The sequence below is a fragment of the Neoarius graeffei genome, chromosome 17, assembly GCF_027579695.1.
Source record: "Neoarius graeffei isolate fNeoGra1 chromosome 17, fNeoGra1.pri, whole genome shotgun sequence".
Taxonomy (NCBI): domain Eukaryota; kingdom Metazoa; phylum Chordata; class Actinopteri; order Siluriformes; family Ariidae; genus Neoarius; species Neoarius graeffei.
This window is the reverse complement of record NC_083585.1, coordinates 29,762,556-29,780,114: the sequence shown is the minus strand read 5'-3', so window position 1 is coordinate 29,780,114 and position 17,559 is coordinate 29,762,556. Positions and strand designations below refer to the sequence as shown.

General features: G+C 41.0%; 1 protein-coding gene across 5 annotated transcripts in view; it reads left to right on the top strand.

The window, feature by feature from the left end:
• The window catches only part of cluha (clustered mitochondria (cluA/CLU1) homolog a), a 54,355-nt gene that overhangs the window by 16,255 nt on the left and 20,541 nt on the right, over positions 1 to 17,559 (top strand). For 4 of the 5 annotated variants that reach the window (XM_060943974.1, XM_060943978.1, XM_060943976.1 and 1 more), the window contains exons 7-14: positions 1,327 to 1,452; positions 6,733 to 6,880; positions 6,972 to 7,064; positions 7,143 to 7,423; positions 7,548 to 7,961; positions 11,106 to 11,530; positions 12,106 to 12,207; positions 12,305 to 12,405. In XM_060943974.1, coding sequence (XP_060799957.1) covers positions 1,327 to 1,452; positions 6,733 to 6,880; positions 6,972 to 7,064; positions 7,143 to 7,423; positions 7,548 to 7,961; positions 11,106 to 11,530; positions 12,106 to 12,207; positions 12,305 to 12,405 — 1,690 coding nt within the window. The remainder of the gene's footprint in view (positions 1 to 1,326; positions 1,453 to 6,732; positions 6,881 to 6,971; positions 7,065 to 7,142; positions 7,424 to 7,547; positions 7,962 to 11,105; positions 11,531 to 12,105; positions 12,208 to 12,304; positions 12,406 to 17,559) is intronic. The other variant, XM_060943975.1, reaches the window with a different exon arrangement.

Here is a 17,559-nt window from a genome sequence, read left to right as displayed (position 1 = left end):
TCCGTTGCAAAGCCGAAAGCTTCTCCATGATGTCCATGTTGCAGTTCAAGTTCTGAATAGCCACAGTCTGAGTGCTCACAGCTCTGCCCACCGCTTCAATCATGTCGGGCAGCTTTATGGGGCTTTAGACAGCGGTCACCGTTTTCTGATTTCCTCGATAAACCAGGGCAATGCCTAATCCAATCAGCAAAAGTCCTGTAATCATGGTTCCAAATAGGTAGATGTCTTCAATGTCCTCCACAGAAAGAACCGCCAGGCACACGACCCACCACCTCTCCCACGCATCCATCGTATAGCCAGCTGCAAATGTTCCGGCAGGACAGGCTGGTTCCCCCAAACCCAGGCTTCTCGTCGAGAAGATTGTGTCAATTGCGTGAAGAGACCAGTTTATCAATTCCATGATTTTAGTTCGGAGAGCAGTGCGGAGAGAGTCTCTCAAAAGTATAGACAACAGACAGATGAGACAGCAGAAGCAAAGCAGGAAAGATGAGGGGAAGGAGAGGCAGAGAATGTGACCGCCTTCCGTGAGAGCATGGAGAAGAATAAATGAGTAAGAGTATGAAGAACTTCAAATGTATTAAATTTATAACCAGGTTTTTGTGTTACACCTAGATAATCATTATAAATAACCGCGACGCCTCCTCCTCTGCCAGTTAGATGAGGCTGGTGTATATAACTGCATCCAGGAGGACTCGCTTCATTTAATGCTGTATATTCATTTAGCTTAATCCATATTTTAGTTAAACAAAGTACATTAAACTCCTGATCAGTAATGAGTTCATTAACCATTAGCGCTTTAGATGTATGAGATCTAATATTTAATAGCCCCACCTTTAGATCAAAGCGGCTGTACAGTTAGTATGAACTAATTTTATATTGAATAGATTACTGGAACAAACTGAGTATTTCTACTTTTTTGTTGAGCTCGGGGGAACAGATTTTAGTGCCATTTAATGTTAGTTTGTTCCTGAACATGACATGAACAGATGAATGTGCATTCTCTTGCACAAAATTAGTATAAAAATTAATGTAGATATTAATATCTTGCACCAAATTATTATGGCATGTTACAAAATATAAAGAAAAACTCAGTCCTCGTGTTCAATTTGAGTCCAAATGCAGTTAATGCATGAGTCCGTGTCATCGGTGCTCAAGTCAAGTCACAAGTCCGTAAAATTAGGACACGAGTCGGACTCGAGTCCAAGTTCTGGACTCGAGTCCTGCAAGCCTGTTGTTTTATATAATGTTTTCTCCTCCTTTTGTTCTATATTTACCCCACCTATGTCTGTTTTGGTATGCTGTATAATTATAATGTTGCTTGTTTAGGTCCACCACCTACAATTTCAACCCCAAGCCTGCCAACCCCAGCTTTCTGAGCCACTCTCTGGTGGAACTGCTGAGTCAGATCAGCCCAGCTTTTAAGAAGAATTTCACCACCCTGCAGAAGAAAAGGTGAGGCCTGATTTAATTAAGCATGCTTCTACCTAGTTTGAAAAATTCTGAAGGAATTTAATAAGTTCCCAAAAGACTTTGAACTTGAACTACTTTTTTTTTCCCCTCTCCTGAACGAGTTCCTGTTTCCCTCTGCAGTTTCACATGGGTGTTTTTTAATTCCCCCTCAATGAGCCACTAGCAGCATATACAATACCTGTGTGTGTGTGTGTGTGTGTGTGTGTGTGTGTGTGTGTGTGTGTGTGTGTGTGTATATAATATCTATCAGGGCTTTCAAAGTTAACTTGATAACGCAAATTCCTTTTAATGTGAATTTTTTTTGATGCACGATTAATGCTTGCATGTTCTGTGGCCCCTCCCCCCGTGGCTTGGGAAAGCAGGAAATGACATAGCATGTGCGAGCGATGTCGTGAGTAGCTGGTTGGTGTAAGTCGTGATAAAGTGCACTTGTGTACAAAATCAATTTATACTGTTGCATTCTGACTGCTTTACACAATTTTTTTTTTTTTAAATATATACTTTTGATGGTCCAGAGGGCAGAAAAGGAGATGTGTTAAGGTCCAGGGGTCGGTCTGTCTGTCTGTCTAAGCACGCAGGCTGCATATTAGAGTGAGAATGAGTGAACGTTTTATTCTGAGAAATCCGTGAGTTATGTAAGAGTGTTTTATAAATGCAGTTTTTGTATTTACCAGGGAGTTACTGCATTTTACTGGAAGACATCTTTATGAGCTGTGTGGCTTAACAAATATATTTGTCGGTTTTGTATTTTTATTTTCTTTATTTAAAGATAGCCAATACTGTTGTCCAGAGTCCTCATCACAGAGGTTTAGTTTATTTTATTGCATTGTTTGAGGCTGGAAGTTAAGTACAGAACTAAAGTAGCCTAGTAAACTAGACCCACCCGCCTAGCGGCCAAAAATATTTTTGCCTACGAGTGGGTCTAGCCTCGGACCATATCAACAACACACCCCAGGCATCAAATCGTGTCCGCCAATCACAACGCAAGGTTTTTGTTTGGATTCTTTGGGCGGGCTTTTGCAGGAGTGACGACAAGGCTGCGCGACGCTGGAGAAAGCACAACAGGAAAGATGGCTACGGCTAGTGAACAGCGCTCGTTTGACTCCGCTTTGGAATCCGTTTTAGAAGAATTAGACTTGAAGTTTTCGTTGAAACATGTAGCCTGGCAAGCCAGACTAAAAATATTTTTGGTCGCTAGACGGGTGGGTCTAGTTTACTAGGCTAGCTTTCTGTCGCTCTGACTACGTCACAGTCACTGTTGCGCTGATTGGTCAGAGCGTTGGCCTATACGCACAGAGACAGTTTGAAAGACAACGGGTTGTTCCTACCCACACCCTTCGGAAATGTCTACGACCGAGACCAGACTAAATATTCACATTTAGTCTGCCTTGCCAGGCTAGAACTAAAGGAAAATACTATATTGATTTGTTCATGTTGAATTGTGCTAAATCCTTAAAATTATAAAAAATTAATGCTGCTTTATTTTTAAATCCAGTGGAGGAATAAAATACCCACAAAAATAACTTTTGCTGTGTCCAGCCTTATCCTTCCTCACCTGGCCACATACGTTTGCATAAAGCAAGCAGATTTGTCTACTCTCACTCCCCAAAAACTTGAAAAATATCCCTTTTAAAAGTAGACGGCCTTTCGATTTCATGCAGTTGATTTCAACTGTGCATGTCACTTCGCGCAGTCAAGCAGAGAGAGGCAGTCCATGTGTGTATGCGCATGCTTACCTTTGGCGGTGCACTGACCGTTCCATCATTCTGTCGCTAAACGAACAGCTGATCACACCGAGGTGCTCGCTGACCGCCGACATTTATTAGTTTGGTCCTGCGTTTCCTTTCCTTCGCAACATGTCTTTTCTCACTGTCCGTTACTGTGGTTGGTCTTTTCACATTTCATTTGCACACTCACGCCCTCCGTTTTTCTCTCCTGTTTCAAATTTGTATCCCACAATGCCTTGCGTGAACGGGGAAAGCCCACCACGTAATGCATGACGACATATCTTGTATTGCGTCACGGTGAAGCAAGAAAGAATAGTGGAGAATTTAGGGCCACGTAGCCCTAAATTCATTAATTGTTCTCTTAAACTAATCTGTGATTCGAATTCTGTAGCTTTCGGTCAGCTAAACAAAAATAATTGGGTGTCTGGAAAAATTCTTTTTATGACCTACACTTGAAAAATCTGAAAGGCAGTACAGCTTTAAAGGAGATTTGAAGGTGAATTATTATTTTTTTAATTAAAATTCTATTTATCTCATTTTATTAAATATAGGAACTTGTTTCTGACAGCTATTTAGTCACTGCCTATAGCAAGTTATGAGTGTTTGAAATACAACCCCGATTCCGAAAAAGTTGGGACAAAGTACAAATTGTAAATAAAAACGGAATGCAATGATGTGGAAGTTTCAAAATTCCATATTTTATTCAGAATAGAACATAGATGACATATCAAATGTTTAAACTGAGAAAATGTATCATTTAAAGAGAAAAATTAGGTGATTTTAAATTTCATGACAACAACACATCTCAAAGTTGGGACAAGGCCATGTTTACCACTGTGAGACATCCCTTTTCTCTTTACAACAGTCTGTAAACGTCTGGGGACTGAGGAGACAAGTTGCTCAAGTTTAGGGATAGGAATGTTAACCCATTCTTGTCTAATGTAGGATTCTAGTTGCTCAACTGTCTTTTTTGTCGTATCTTCCGTTTTATGATGCGCCAAATGTTTTCTATGGGTGAAAGATCTGGACTGCAGGCTGGCCAGTTCAGTACACGGACCCTTCTTCTACGCAGCCATGATGCTGTAATTGATGCAGTATGTGGTTTGGCATTGTCATGTTGGAAAATGCAAGGTCTTCCCTGAAAGAGACGTCGTCTGGATGGGAGCATATGTTGCTCTAGAACCTGGATATACCTTTCAGCATTGATGGCGTCTTTCCAGATGTGTAAGCTGCCCATGCCACACGCACTAATGCAACCCCATACCATCAGAGATGCAGGCTTCTGAACTGAGCGCTGATAACAACTTGGGTCGTCCTTCTCCTCTTTAGTCCGAATGACACGGCGTCCCTGATTTCCATAAAGAACTTCACATTTGGATTCGTCTGACCACAGAACAGTTTTCCACTTTGCCACAGTCCATTTTAAATGAGCCTTGGCCCAGAGAAGACGTCTGCGCTTCTGGATCATGTTTAGATACGGCTTCTTCTTTGAACTATAGAGTTTTAGCTGGCAACGGCGGATGGCACGGTGAATTGTGTTCACAGATAATGTTCTCTGGAAATATTCCTGAGCCCATTTTGTGATTTCCAATACAGAAGCATGCCTGTATGTGATGCAGTGCCGTCTAAGGGCCCGAAGATCACGGGCACCCAGTATGGTTTTCCGGCCTTGACCCTTACGCACAGAGATTCTTCCAGATTCTCTGAATCTTTTGATGATTATATGCACTGTAGATGATATGTTCAAACTCTTTGCAATTTTACACTGTCGAACTCCTTTCTGATATTGCTCCACTATTTGTCGGCGCAGAATTAGGGGGATTGGTGATCCTCTTCCCGTCTTTACTTCTGAGAGCCGCTGCCACTCCAAGATGCTCTTTTTATACCCAGTCATGTTAATGACCTATTGCCAATTGACCTAATGAGTTGCAATTTGGTCCTCCAGCTGTTCCTTTTTTGTACCTTTAACTTTTCCAGCCTCTTATTGCCCCTGTCCCAACTTTTTTGAGATGTGTTGCTGTCATGAAATTTCAGATGAGCCAATATTTGGCATGAAATTTCAAAATGTCTCACTTTCGACATTTGATATGTTGTCTATGTTCTATTGTGAATACAATATCAGTTTTTGAGATTTGTAAATTATTGCATTCCGTTTTTATTTACAATTTGTACTTTGTCCCAACCTTTTTGGAATCGGGGTTGTATGCTATGTAATATATCAGTCCTTATGTCAAAGCGATGGCCGTAAACAAGATTGGTTGAGACCTGTGCGAGACATCATAGGACGGAAGTAAAACGTACAGCAGAAATCAAAGTCACCAACATCTGCCAACGTCATCAAAAGACGCGCGCGCCCTCCTTCGAATGCTGATGTAAAAGCCGGGAGTTTTGTTTGTTTTGATAGCAATCAGGAAAGTTTGAAAAAAGTAGGCAGTAATCATCATTTAAACTCGTTTTTGTGCAATATTTCGTTTGGAAAACAGTTTTTAAAATGGCGGCACTGACACCTGGCTGACACTTCATGTTTCGAAGTCTCGCACAAGTCTCGTGAAGATCGCGCGGATAAGCGACGCCTGCCGTGGACCAAACGAACTAAATTCAACACGGCTAAAAACCGAATAGGCCGATAAGTATAATATTTAATTGCAATTAATTGCCAGTACGAGTCACGATATAAGGTTACTAAAACCGAAAATGTAATGAAATGACACGTTAATTAAGAAATAAAGCAAGTTTAAAAATGACTTCAGTTCTCCTTTAAGATGCATTTTAGAACAGCTATTAATTTGCGATTAAATATTTTAATTTGTGTGTGTGTGTGTGTGTGTGTGCGCGCGCGCACTTCTTTTTATAATAAAAGTTCAAATAAGTAATCCGTTGTTGGTTAAATACAGTTTTATATAAGAGGGTCCGTCACTCGGAAGTTAATTTGGCCTTTGACTAAGAATTACTGTTTGGTATGATCTCTATAGTTACTGATCTACAGAGAAGCACCTACTTTGGAGTCCAAACTTAAAAGCGGGGGGAGTTTCTTAAGGCCAAGGCACTGAAATTGGCTTCGTTTCATCCAGTGGAAACACATGAAAGTCCTTCCCATGCCATGTGGCACATAGGACGGCACCGATCTCCATTTCCGTAGCCCTCTGCCTCTTGCCTATTACATAGCTAGGGTTAAAATGGGGGGCTACCCCTCTGGTAACCGTGAGAGTTTGACTCCTCAATCGCATCTGTATTGCAGCGTGCCTTGCCAGATGGCAGTAGGTACCATTTTTATGATGGTCTTTGGTATGACCCGATCATGAGTAGAACTCATGATCTCCCAATCGAGAGGCAGACACGCTAACCAACTCACGGAGGAAACACATGAAGATACTTGAAAAAGTTCCTTCGATTGAAACACGTTTCCAACCACATATTCTATATGGTTTGTTGATTTGATGCACAATTTCTTGGTTTAACGCATCTTTTGCCTCATCTCAACCAGTGTCCACCATCCTTGGTGTAAACAAATGATTGTGAAATAATTGTCCTGCAGAGTCCAAAGACATCCATTTGAGAGAATAGCTACACCGTTCCAGGTGTACAACTGGACTGCTCCTCAGATTGATCATGCCATGGACTGTGTGAGGGCAGAGGATGCCTACACCTCCCGTTTGGGATATGAGGAACACATACCTGGCCAGGTAGGTTATGAATGTGTTTTGCGTTGTTATTATTTGATATCCGTACCATTAAGAGAATAGTCTTGCTATTAAATCTCCTCTGCCTCTGTAGACCAGAGACTGGAATGAAGAACTGCAGACAACAAGAGAGCTCTCGCGTAAGAACCTGCCAGAGCGTTTGCTGAGAGAGAGGGCCATTTTCAAAGTGAGAGAGGACAAGATGAGTTTTATAGTAGAACCCAGAGTAGCTTCTGTTTAGGACTCAACCCCAAACTTCTTTCAGGTTCATAGTGACTTCGCTGCAGCAGCTACTCGCGGTGCCATGGCTGTAATTGACGGGAACGTGATGGCCATCAATCCCGGTGAGGAGACGCGTATGCAGATGTTCATCTGGAACAATATCTTCTTCAGCTTGGGTTTTGATGTCCGTGATCACTACAAAGAGCTTGGAGGAGACGCCGCAGCACACACCGCCCCCACCAACGACCTGAATGGAGTGAGAGCGTATGGTGCAGTTGATGTGGAGGGGCTGTACACACTGGGTACCGTGGTTGTAGACTACAGGTAGATGGGCACCAATCTTTGTTAAAAATGACTTCATCCTTTATAATGGTTTAGGATCTTGTCCTGGTTCGTCTTACTGGGTAGCATTTTATGTTACTAATTATCTGTGCTTGCTCAACCGCAGGGGCTACCGTGTGACCGCCCAGTCCATCATCCCTGGCATCCTGGAGCGCGAACAAGAGCAGAGCGTCATCTATGGCTCCATTGATTTTGGAAAGACTGTGGTGTCTCACCCCAAGTACCTGGAGCTGCTTGAGAAGACGAGCCGGCCTCTGAAGGTGCAGAGTCATGCTGTTCTCAATGAGAAGGACATGACCGTGGAGCTCTGCTCGTCTGTCGAGTGCAAGGGGATCATCGGCAACGACGGGCGCCACTACATCCTGGACCTGCTACGCACTTTTCCTCCTGACCTCAACTTTCTGCCAGTGGAAGGGGAGGAGCTAAACCCCGAGAGCCAGAAGCAGGGCTTCCCTCGACAGCATCGTCACCGCCTGGCCTGTCTGCGCCAGGAACTCATTGAGGCATTCGTAGAGCACAGGTATGCTCCGACCACTTCTGCTGTTTGAAGGAAGACGAGTACTAATTGTTAATAAATACTGAGGCAGGAAAACTGGGTTGAGTTTAATATTATGCAGATTATACCAGTTTAACAGGTACATGTAGTTTTCATTTGCGTCAGCATTTTATAACCTTTCTGAATGTAGCTTGGTTTATTACTATGAACAAGAGTTATCAGGAGATGTCACACACACCCTCCCCCCACATGAAACCCCACTCCAAATTTTCCTAGGATGAATTGGTTGCTTTGGAAATACGGAAAATATAAGTCTCAGAAATCCCAAAAGGTACAACTCCTCTAGTTGCTGAACATGATGGTCAGTAGGGTGCATCAGTTGCCCTCACTTTTATAAAATCTGATGCACTTTTGTTTGGGTGTTCCTTTTCACCAATAAAGACATCCTGTAAAATTTTTGGACCATATTCAAAAGTCTAATGGTGGCACCATGAGGTTCATTTTTTGCCAAAAAACGCTTATTTTATGTTTTCGCGTAAGGTTTGAATCGCAGTGTTGGACTCCATTTATTGATTTCTTGTGAGCCAGAGATCATGTTAAGAACCTTTGCAAGGGATTGAGAAGCATTAATGTGATTCATAATACATTTGTATTGTTTAAAAGTAGTTGAACAATGATTCAATGAACAGCTAAAACTCAAACTGTGCTTGATAATATATTTAGAATATGCACTAAAAATGTGTGTCTAAGATATTTGGTATACTCTATAAGGTGCCATAATGTTTCATGAAAAGTGATCGAAATTTTGTCATAAAAGTCATAAAATAGCAGCTTTTTCCATAACTTTGAGCTCCTGGTGCCACCGTTAAACTTTTGAATTTTGTCAAAATATTTCACCCAGTGTGTTTTCTTACCAAAAGGAACATAAAAGCAAAAATGCATCATGATCGGAGGAACTTTTCATTTTTAGGGGGCAACTGATGCACCATAATGGTCAGGTTTCATGAAAAAATTCAGAGTAGTTTGACTTATGTTCCAGAAAATAAAATGTTTATAGATGGACAGAGCGATAGCCACCCCCCGCATTATATGCCGGGGGATAAAAATAGTAATACAGTTGACTGTATTAATTGTACTCCAAATCTTTCTATAAATGTCAATTTAAATAACTTTTTTTTTTTTCTTTCTCCCTCTCTTTTCAACTTTTCACAGGCCAGAGCAGTAACCAGTAGTTGTTGATATTAGATAGGAAAACTCGATAATGAAATCATTAGGGTTGAGCAAGACATTAGATCACCACGTCTCATCGAAGAGTGATGTGGGGCAAACTATTATATGCACTTGCACGCCCTGACTCTTTTCTCTCTCTCGCGCTCTCATATATATATATATATATATATATATATATATATATATATATATAAATAAAAATAAATTTCTAGCCATGTTCACTGGATATGAGCCATCGTGTACTCTGGCTACTCTATTACAAGGCTGTCAGCTCGTATACTGTAAGTCAGGCCTATTCAAATAGCGGCCCGGGGTCGAAATTGGCCCGATTGAAATTTAATCCGGCCCGTGGCAGATTTAAAAAAAAAAAAACGTATCTGCCGCGGCGCACAGTTTTCTCTACCGCTCTGGCACAGACCAGAGTACAGGTCGTCTCCATGGTGACAAACACTCATTCTCACGATGTGATGCACTCCATGAAGCTCCAGCAGTGGCGACATGGCGCTGTCCGTGCAACATCGCAAAGTTGACAGAGAAAACCGTAAATTTCAAAGCGAATGGACTGAAAAGTACTTATTTACTTTGCGAACTACGGCAAGCGATAGACCTGTGTGTTTACTGTGCAACGAATCCGTAGCTGTGGTCAAAGAGTACAATGTGAAGAGACATTTTACAACAAAACATGCTTTATTTTCTGAGCAATACCGAGAGGGCTCCGAGGAGAGACGAAGGAGAACAGACAGACTGGTAACTTCTTTTGAACAAAGTCAGCGTGCAATTGGTGGCTTTTGCACAGAACAAGAGCTTTTATTGCATCTCTACGAGTGGCGTGGATACTGACAAGAAAAAAGAGACACTTCACCGAGTCGGAGACTATTAAAGACTGCATGCTGGTGGTTGTTGATGAAACGATTGACCAAAAAATGAAAGACAACGTGTCCTCATCTATTAAAGTACCATTTTTCATTATATTTCATAATAAAGGAAAAGAATAATGTACCTTTATTTTATTTCATATATTATGTACCTTAGTATATTTTAATTGTCTTTAGGTGAAATCAATTTTGTCAATTGTCCGTCCGGCCCTCACAAATTTTGTAATTTTCTAGTTTGGCCCCCCCTGCAAATGTATTTGAATAGCCCTGCTGTAAGTAAAGGAAAACCAAAACGGCGGTGTGTGTCGCTGAACCAACCGAGGACGAAAAAAAAAACCTCCACAAAAACAAAACCCCTAAAAATACAGAAAAAGCAACAAAATATGGAATAAAAGTATTTGATGGTAAGAACTTTTTTTTCAAGAATTATTATAGCATTTTTCACAAATTGCTACGGTCATTTTGCCAGTTTGTTTCCATTCTAAGTGGAAATGATTTTTTTCAGATGTTTTATATAAGTTTTTCTTTATCACATTTGCAAAAAATGCTCTGTTTCTCAAAATCCAGTGAATGTGGACAGAATGAAACAGTTATTCCACTCGATCTCGTCGGCTATCAGCTCATGTATGACTTGATTTCATGGGATAACTGAAACCGCGCCCACCCAGTCCATAATGGTCTACTGGGTTCAGAGAAACAGAAGTTGCTCTTTTGTTCAGTCCAATACCCCTAAAGTTACAGTTCTAAAGACATCAGTCTCCTCCTTGCTTCTTCATACCATTCTGTATATTCTTTTCATTTTTAAAGGTTCAAAATATTCTGCCTTGAGAGATTTAACAGCAAACATCCGTCTAATATGGATATCATAAACACTAGTGATTTTGTCTTTTTATCTTTCAAAAAAAAGAAAAAGGACTTCTTGTTTAAACCAGTTGTGCCTGGCCTGGGCAAAAGTGTAATCTGAGAAAATTACTTTGTGCTTTGTAATAATTACTGCTTTACAAAGTACAGACAGTATTGTGAATCATCAGCTTTAACAGTGTGAACTTTCTGTGGGCCAAAGGTATCTCCTTTTCATGAAGATGGCAGCGCTCCAGCTGATGCAGCACAAAGCCAGTAAAGACAGCAAGCTTGCAGCCTTGCCTGAGAACGCGACAGCCGAAGCTGAGAGGCAGCCAGCGTCGACTCCAGAAGCCTCAGAGAACACCACTGAAACTGCAGCACCAACCTCTGTCTCTCCAACTTCCTCCGAATCCACGCAGACGCCTGAAACAGCCGAGCACCAGCAGGCCACGCCTACAGAAAACTCTGCAGTAACCACTAATGGTACCGTCTCATTGGGTGCTGATGAAAACACAGGTCAAGAGAGCCACAATGGAGGCTGTGACAGTCCTCTGGAGGGTAAGGAGGCCCTTGAAACTATACCAGGATTAGCTCAGGCTAAAGAGCTGGCTGAATCTTTAGCAGCAGAAGATGGATCTGGGATTGGTACGTCATGCGAACAGTTTATCATGAGCTGTGAGAAACAGGAGCACACGGCTAACGGAGATGCAGCAGGTCTATGTGCTGCATACGCTTACACATTTTAGCTGTCGTCTTTGTCTGTCCTTGCACTATCAGATGCACTTCCCATTTCTTTTGTAGTGCATTCAGAGCTTTGCTGACCCCTTCTGGTATTAAATCAGCATCTCGGTTAGTGCGTGTGCTCCTGTTCCTGTTCAAAGCTCATTTATGGAAAACAACTCAAGAATTGACGATGATATCTTTCTCATCCTCCTTTAATTTTCAATCACATGCTCACTGACTTGGCAACATGGTTTAATTAACGATGAAGTCAAATTATTGAAGATTTGCGGTGTGAATAACTGATGATGGTGAGGCTATGAAGCTTTTACTCCTGCTAATCAGTCTGCCTCCTGTGCGCTAATCCTCCGTTTAATGTTTCATTTGATCTGTTTGGTACTTGCGTGCACTGTTTGTTTAACTGGTGTGGGGTTGAAATATAATTGACGTCGCAGTGAACCGTTTCTAACTTTTGCATTTTGTCTGTGGACTGGAAACAGACCCGAAAAGCCGGGAGGTCGTCCTCAACGCCTGCAAAGCGGTGGGCTCCATCAGCAACACTTCCTTTGACATTCGCTTCAACCCAGACATCTTCTCCCCGGGTATGGAAAATAAGAGCATTTTCTGAATCCTGTTTTGTTTTCTCAGGTTGATTGATTTAAATAAGCAGCTGTGGGGCTCTCTGTTCTTGTGTTGTAGGAGTGCGTTTCCCAGAAGAGAGTGCTGACGACATCCAAAAGCAGAAGCAGCTGCTCAAAGATGCAGCATCCTTCCTGGTGTCTTGTCAGATCCCGTCTTTGGTGAGTGATGTTTTAGTGAAATAGGTGGAGTCACAGCCTCACAGATCCAGTGTCCCGGGTCTCCTTTGAGTACTCCAGCCAAAAACACATTGGCGTCTGGATTGCATGCTCGAAATTGTCCCTCGTGTTCAAGCTGTACTGCCTTTCAGATTTTTCAAGTGTTTGTCATAAAAAGAATTTTCCCCGACACCCAATTATTTTTGTTGAGTGGACCTGAAAGCTACAGAATTTGAATCACAGACTTGCAATTTTATTAGTTTTTTTTTTTTTTTAAATAGAACAATTAATGAATTTGGGGCCACATGGCCCTAAATTCTCCGCTGTTTTTTCCTGCTTCACCATGACCCAATTCAAGCTACTACGCCATGCATGATGTGGTGGGCTTTCCCCGTTCACGCAAGGCATTGTGGGATACAAATTTGGAATGGAAGAGGAAAATGGAGGATGTGAATGTGCAAATGAAACGTGAAAGACCGACTACAGTAACCGAGAGCGAGAAGAAAAAACGTTATGTTGCGAAGGAAAGGAAACGCAGAACCAAACTAATAAATATCGGCGCTCAGTGAGCACCTCGGTGTGATCAGCTGTTCGTTTAGCAACAGAATGATGGAACTGTCAGTGCACGCTCAAAGGTAAACCTGTAGATGGCAGTAATGCAACACTGTGGATGCCCGCTGCTGTAAAACCCAAAAGAAGAAGGTAAACCTGTAGATGTGCACACGGACTTCCTCTGTCTGCTTGACTGCGCAAAGCGAGGGATTTCATGCACATTATTTGCTCGGGAATCCCCTCAAATTAAATAACTTCCCAGCTGCAGAATGGCCTGATATATTTTTGTGAGAGATTCCAGAAATAAACCTCTATCCCAATGATCAAATTTCAGAGGGAAATAAATTCCACCGGTTTTATGAAATCGAAAGGCCGTCTAGCTTTCAGTGTTTCCTGACTGTACTGTCTCCTCCGTGACTATAGATGAAAGTCTTCCGGATTTACCCAGAAATCTGGATATTTGACAAAATTCTTGAAAATCTCCGGTTTTCCAAATGGAGAAATTTATTTTTCGGATTTTTTGCGTTCCTAGACGCGGCGTAATACTTCGCATCGTCCTTGCATGGGCACAGTCCTTAAATAGCCCAAACATAGTTCATTGATTTAAAGACAGGCGTTCTTTGTTAATGGCGCGTGTGCCGGAACTCATTAGGCGCGCGCGCGTCTTCAGGTGCACGAGCTAAGGCTTCAGGTGCACGAGCTAAGGCGCGCAGGACTGACACCGTTCGGCGCAAGCGCAACACAATCGCACTAGAAAGCATGTTCAAGCTGCCAGTGTAGCTGCAGTCTTTTTAGTTGCGAATTACAAGCATTTCCTCGTGTTGTTTGTTTGCCGTGTCAAAAACAAGCAAAACTTTCCTCCTTTTGACGTGAAGATAGGTAAGCAATTTTTTATATATATATATATATATATATATATATATATATATATATATATATATATATATATATATATATATACACAGTGGGGAAAACAAGTATTTGATCCCTTGCTGATTTTGTTGGTTTGGCCACTAATAAAGACTCGATCAGTCTGTAATATTAATGGTAGGTGTAGCCTAACATGCTGAGACAGAATATCACAAAGAAAATCAAGAAATCGACTTTAAAGAATTTGTATTAATTTATTTGCATTTTATTGAGGAAAATAAGTATTTGAACCCTCTTGCCAAAAGGACTTAGTACTTTGTGGCAAACCCCTTATTAGCAAGCACAGAGGTCAGACATTTTTTGTAGTTGATGACCAGGTTTCTGCACATATTAGGAGGAATTTTGGTCCACTCTTCTTTGCAAATGACCTCTAAATCATCAAGATTCTGTGGCTGTCGCTTGGCAACTCTGAGCTTCAGCTCTCTCCATAGATTTTCTATAGGATTCAGGTCTGGAGACTGGCTGGGCCACTCCATGACCTTGATACGTTTCTTCTTCAGCCATTCCTTGGTTGCCTTGGCTGTATGCTTTGGGTCATTATCCTGCTGGAAGACCCATCCACGACCCATTTTAAGCTTCCTGGCAGAGGGAAGGAGGTTTTCACTTAGGATTTTACGGTACATGGCTCCGTCCATCCTCCCATTGATACGGTGAAGGAGCCCTGTGCAGAAAAACACCCCCAAAGCATAATGTTACCACCTCCATGCTTGACAGTGGGGATGGTGTTCTTGGGGTCATAAGCAGCATGTCTCTCCCTCCAGACACGACGGGTTGAATTGATGCCAAAGAGCTCAATTTTGGTCTCATCTGACCATAACACCTTCTCCCAGTCACTCTCCAAGTCATTCAGATGTTCATTGGCAAAGTTCAGGCGGGCCTGCACATGTGTTTTCTTAAGCAGGGGTACTTTGCGAGCACTGCAAGATGTTAGACCATTGCGGTGTAAAGTGTTGCCAACTGTTTGCTTGGTGACTGTGATCCCAGCTGCTTTAAGATCATCCACTAACTCTGCCCGTGTTGTATTAGGTCTATTTCTCACCGTTCTCATGATCCTGGAAATCCCACGAGGTGAGATCTTGTTTGGAGCCCCAGATCTAGGTCGATTGATGATCATGTTGTGAGTCTTGTACTTGTGCACAATTGCACAAACAGTTGTCACCTTAACGCCCAGCTTCTTGCTAATGGTTTTGTAGCCCATACCGGTCTTGTGCAGGTCTACAATCTTCTCCCTTAAATCCACAGAAAGCTCTTTAGTCTTTCCCATGTTGGAGAGTTTGGAGTCTGACAAACTAATTGATTCTGTGGCCAGGTGGCTTTTATACAAATCATTAGTGATATCAGGTGTCTTCAGTTTAGGTGACAAGGTAATTTGGAGAGTCTAACTTGTCTGTATTAACAAGAACTCTTGATGGTTACTAGGGGATCAAATACTTCTTTTTCTCAATAAAATACAAATAAATTAATATAGATATTTAAAAGTTATTTTTTGGATTTTCTTTCTGATATTCTGTCTCCACATGTTAGAATACACCTGCCATTAAAATTACAGACTGATCAAGTCTTTCTTAGTGGGTAAACCAACAAAATCAGCAAGGGATCAAATACTTGTTTTTCCCACTGTATGTATATATATATATATATATATATATAATATATATATATATATATATATATATATATATATATATATATATATATATATATATAAATTATTATATTATTATTTTTTTTTTCCCTCCGTCAAAGTTGCATTTGGGTCATTCTGTGCCAACTCGCCTAAATTTCTGGAAACTCCCCAGGTCACCCTCTCAGATTTTGCTGAAAAAATTCTTACATGTAGATCTATGTTTCTACAACCCCTGCAAATTATTAGCTTTCAATTCCTCATAGTTTCCGAAAAACAGGCCTTTGAAATTTGACCCCCAAAAAGCTAAATTTGCAAAACGTGCTTTCTTCCAACTTCAGGAGCTTATAATTTTAAAATGGATTAAACCTGGAAGCCAATATTGCAGATATTTACTAAATGGCATCCAAATTTTTCAATTATGCCATCAGTTAGCCTCTGGGATGCTTATTTATCACTCTATAGCAGGGGTGGGCAATTATTTTTCACAAGGGGCCACATGAGAAACCAAAATTGTGTCAGAGGGCCACGATAAATTTAGGTTGTAATTTTATTGACCAGATGTAAGGCGCACCTTTTTAATATAGGGTGAATTCAGGTAAATTGGGCCACTTTTTTTGCAAACTTGGAAAGACCCCCCCCCCCCCCCCCCCCCCCCCCCCCCGCGCCTTTAGGGGTACCCTTACCCTCAGGGAGGCGTTTTAGAGTACCAAATCATTAAAAACCTATACAAGAAATCGTTTGTTCCCAATGCAGTTAATATGATAAACAAAGTGGGAATTGTATCCAACACGTAGGCGACTTTTGCAAACCAAGATGAGTCTTGTTTTATTTATTTAATCATTTATTTATTGGAGTAGTATTCCTTACTATTTTTACATTTTAAAATTTTTACACTTAATTTAATCATCTATTTATTAGAGTAGTATTCCTTACTATTTTTACATGAAATGGAGTCATATGTGTTTTTTTTTTTTTTTTGTTTGTTTTTTTTTTTATGTGGTGAAACTGAAGACAAGTTTCCACACTTGGACAATAAAGATTCATTCGTTCATTCATCACAGAAATATTATGGCATCCAAATGACTTAAAGCAAATAAAGTAGTAATGTTGCAACAATTTAAATACATTTGTGGTGATTGGTCAGTAAAATTGGAAGAAATGAAAAGCTCAGTGCGTAAGTGGCCCAGTTTACCTGAATCCACCCTACTTAATATATATTCATGTCAATACATAATTAATATTAATATTATATTTATTCATAGGCTATGTGGAATTGTGGTGTAGGCTACATATAAAGAAGAAAACAAAACCAGTCATTGAATCAGTGCAATTTATTATTTACATTTATTTATTATATATACAATTTAGCTGACATGCCTGACTGACAACGACGTGCTGACTATCCTCACTTGTTGCAGTTGACGTTCACGCACAGCTCGCACGTTCGAACGTAACCATGAATGTAGCGCTTTCAAAATAAGTCACACCATTATATTGCACTCGGAATATGGGGGTTTCCCCATTTATTTTGTAATTTATAATTGGCCTCGCAGGCCGGACAGGGACACACAACGGGCCGGATGTGGCCCGCGGGCCATAGAATGCCCAGGTCTACTCTATAGGAAGCCAAAAATGGCTTTTCGGCCAAAATGAGCTAAAACAGGGTGTAACTATAGGAGCCATTCTGGAAAAATGGATCAACTCAGACTTTTCTCCTCGTAACACAGTAATTATATGGTCATTATCTGTTCATAGGTACATTTTTTCCAGGATAACACTGTTAGGTGATGAATTACAAAAGTTTTAACATAAGCCCATCTCTCCGAGGGCCCAAAAATAGCCCATTTTTGCCCCCCAGTTTGACCATGTGGCTAGGGGTTCAGGATCTTCTAATTTTTTCTTGATATTGTCTCCTATAAGATGTATCAACTGACCAAGTTATTTTAGCGAACACCTATGGCTTCACATTTAAATCAATTTTTATGTAACTGAATGTTTTTTTCATAAATCACTGTTTTGTCATATTCAGGACCTTATAAATCTGAAAC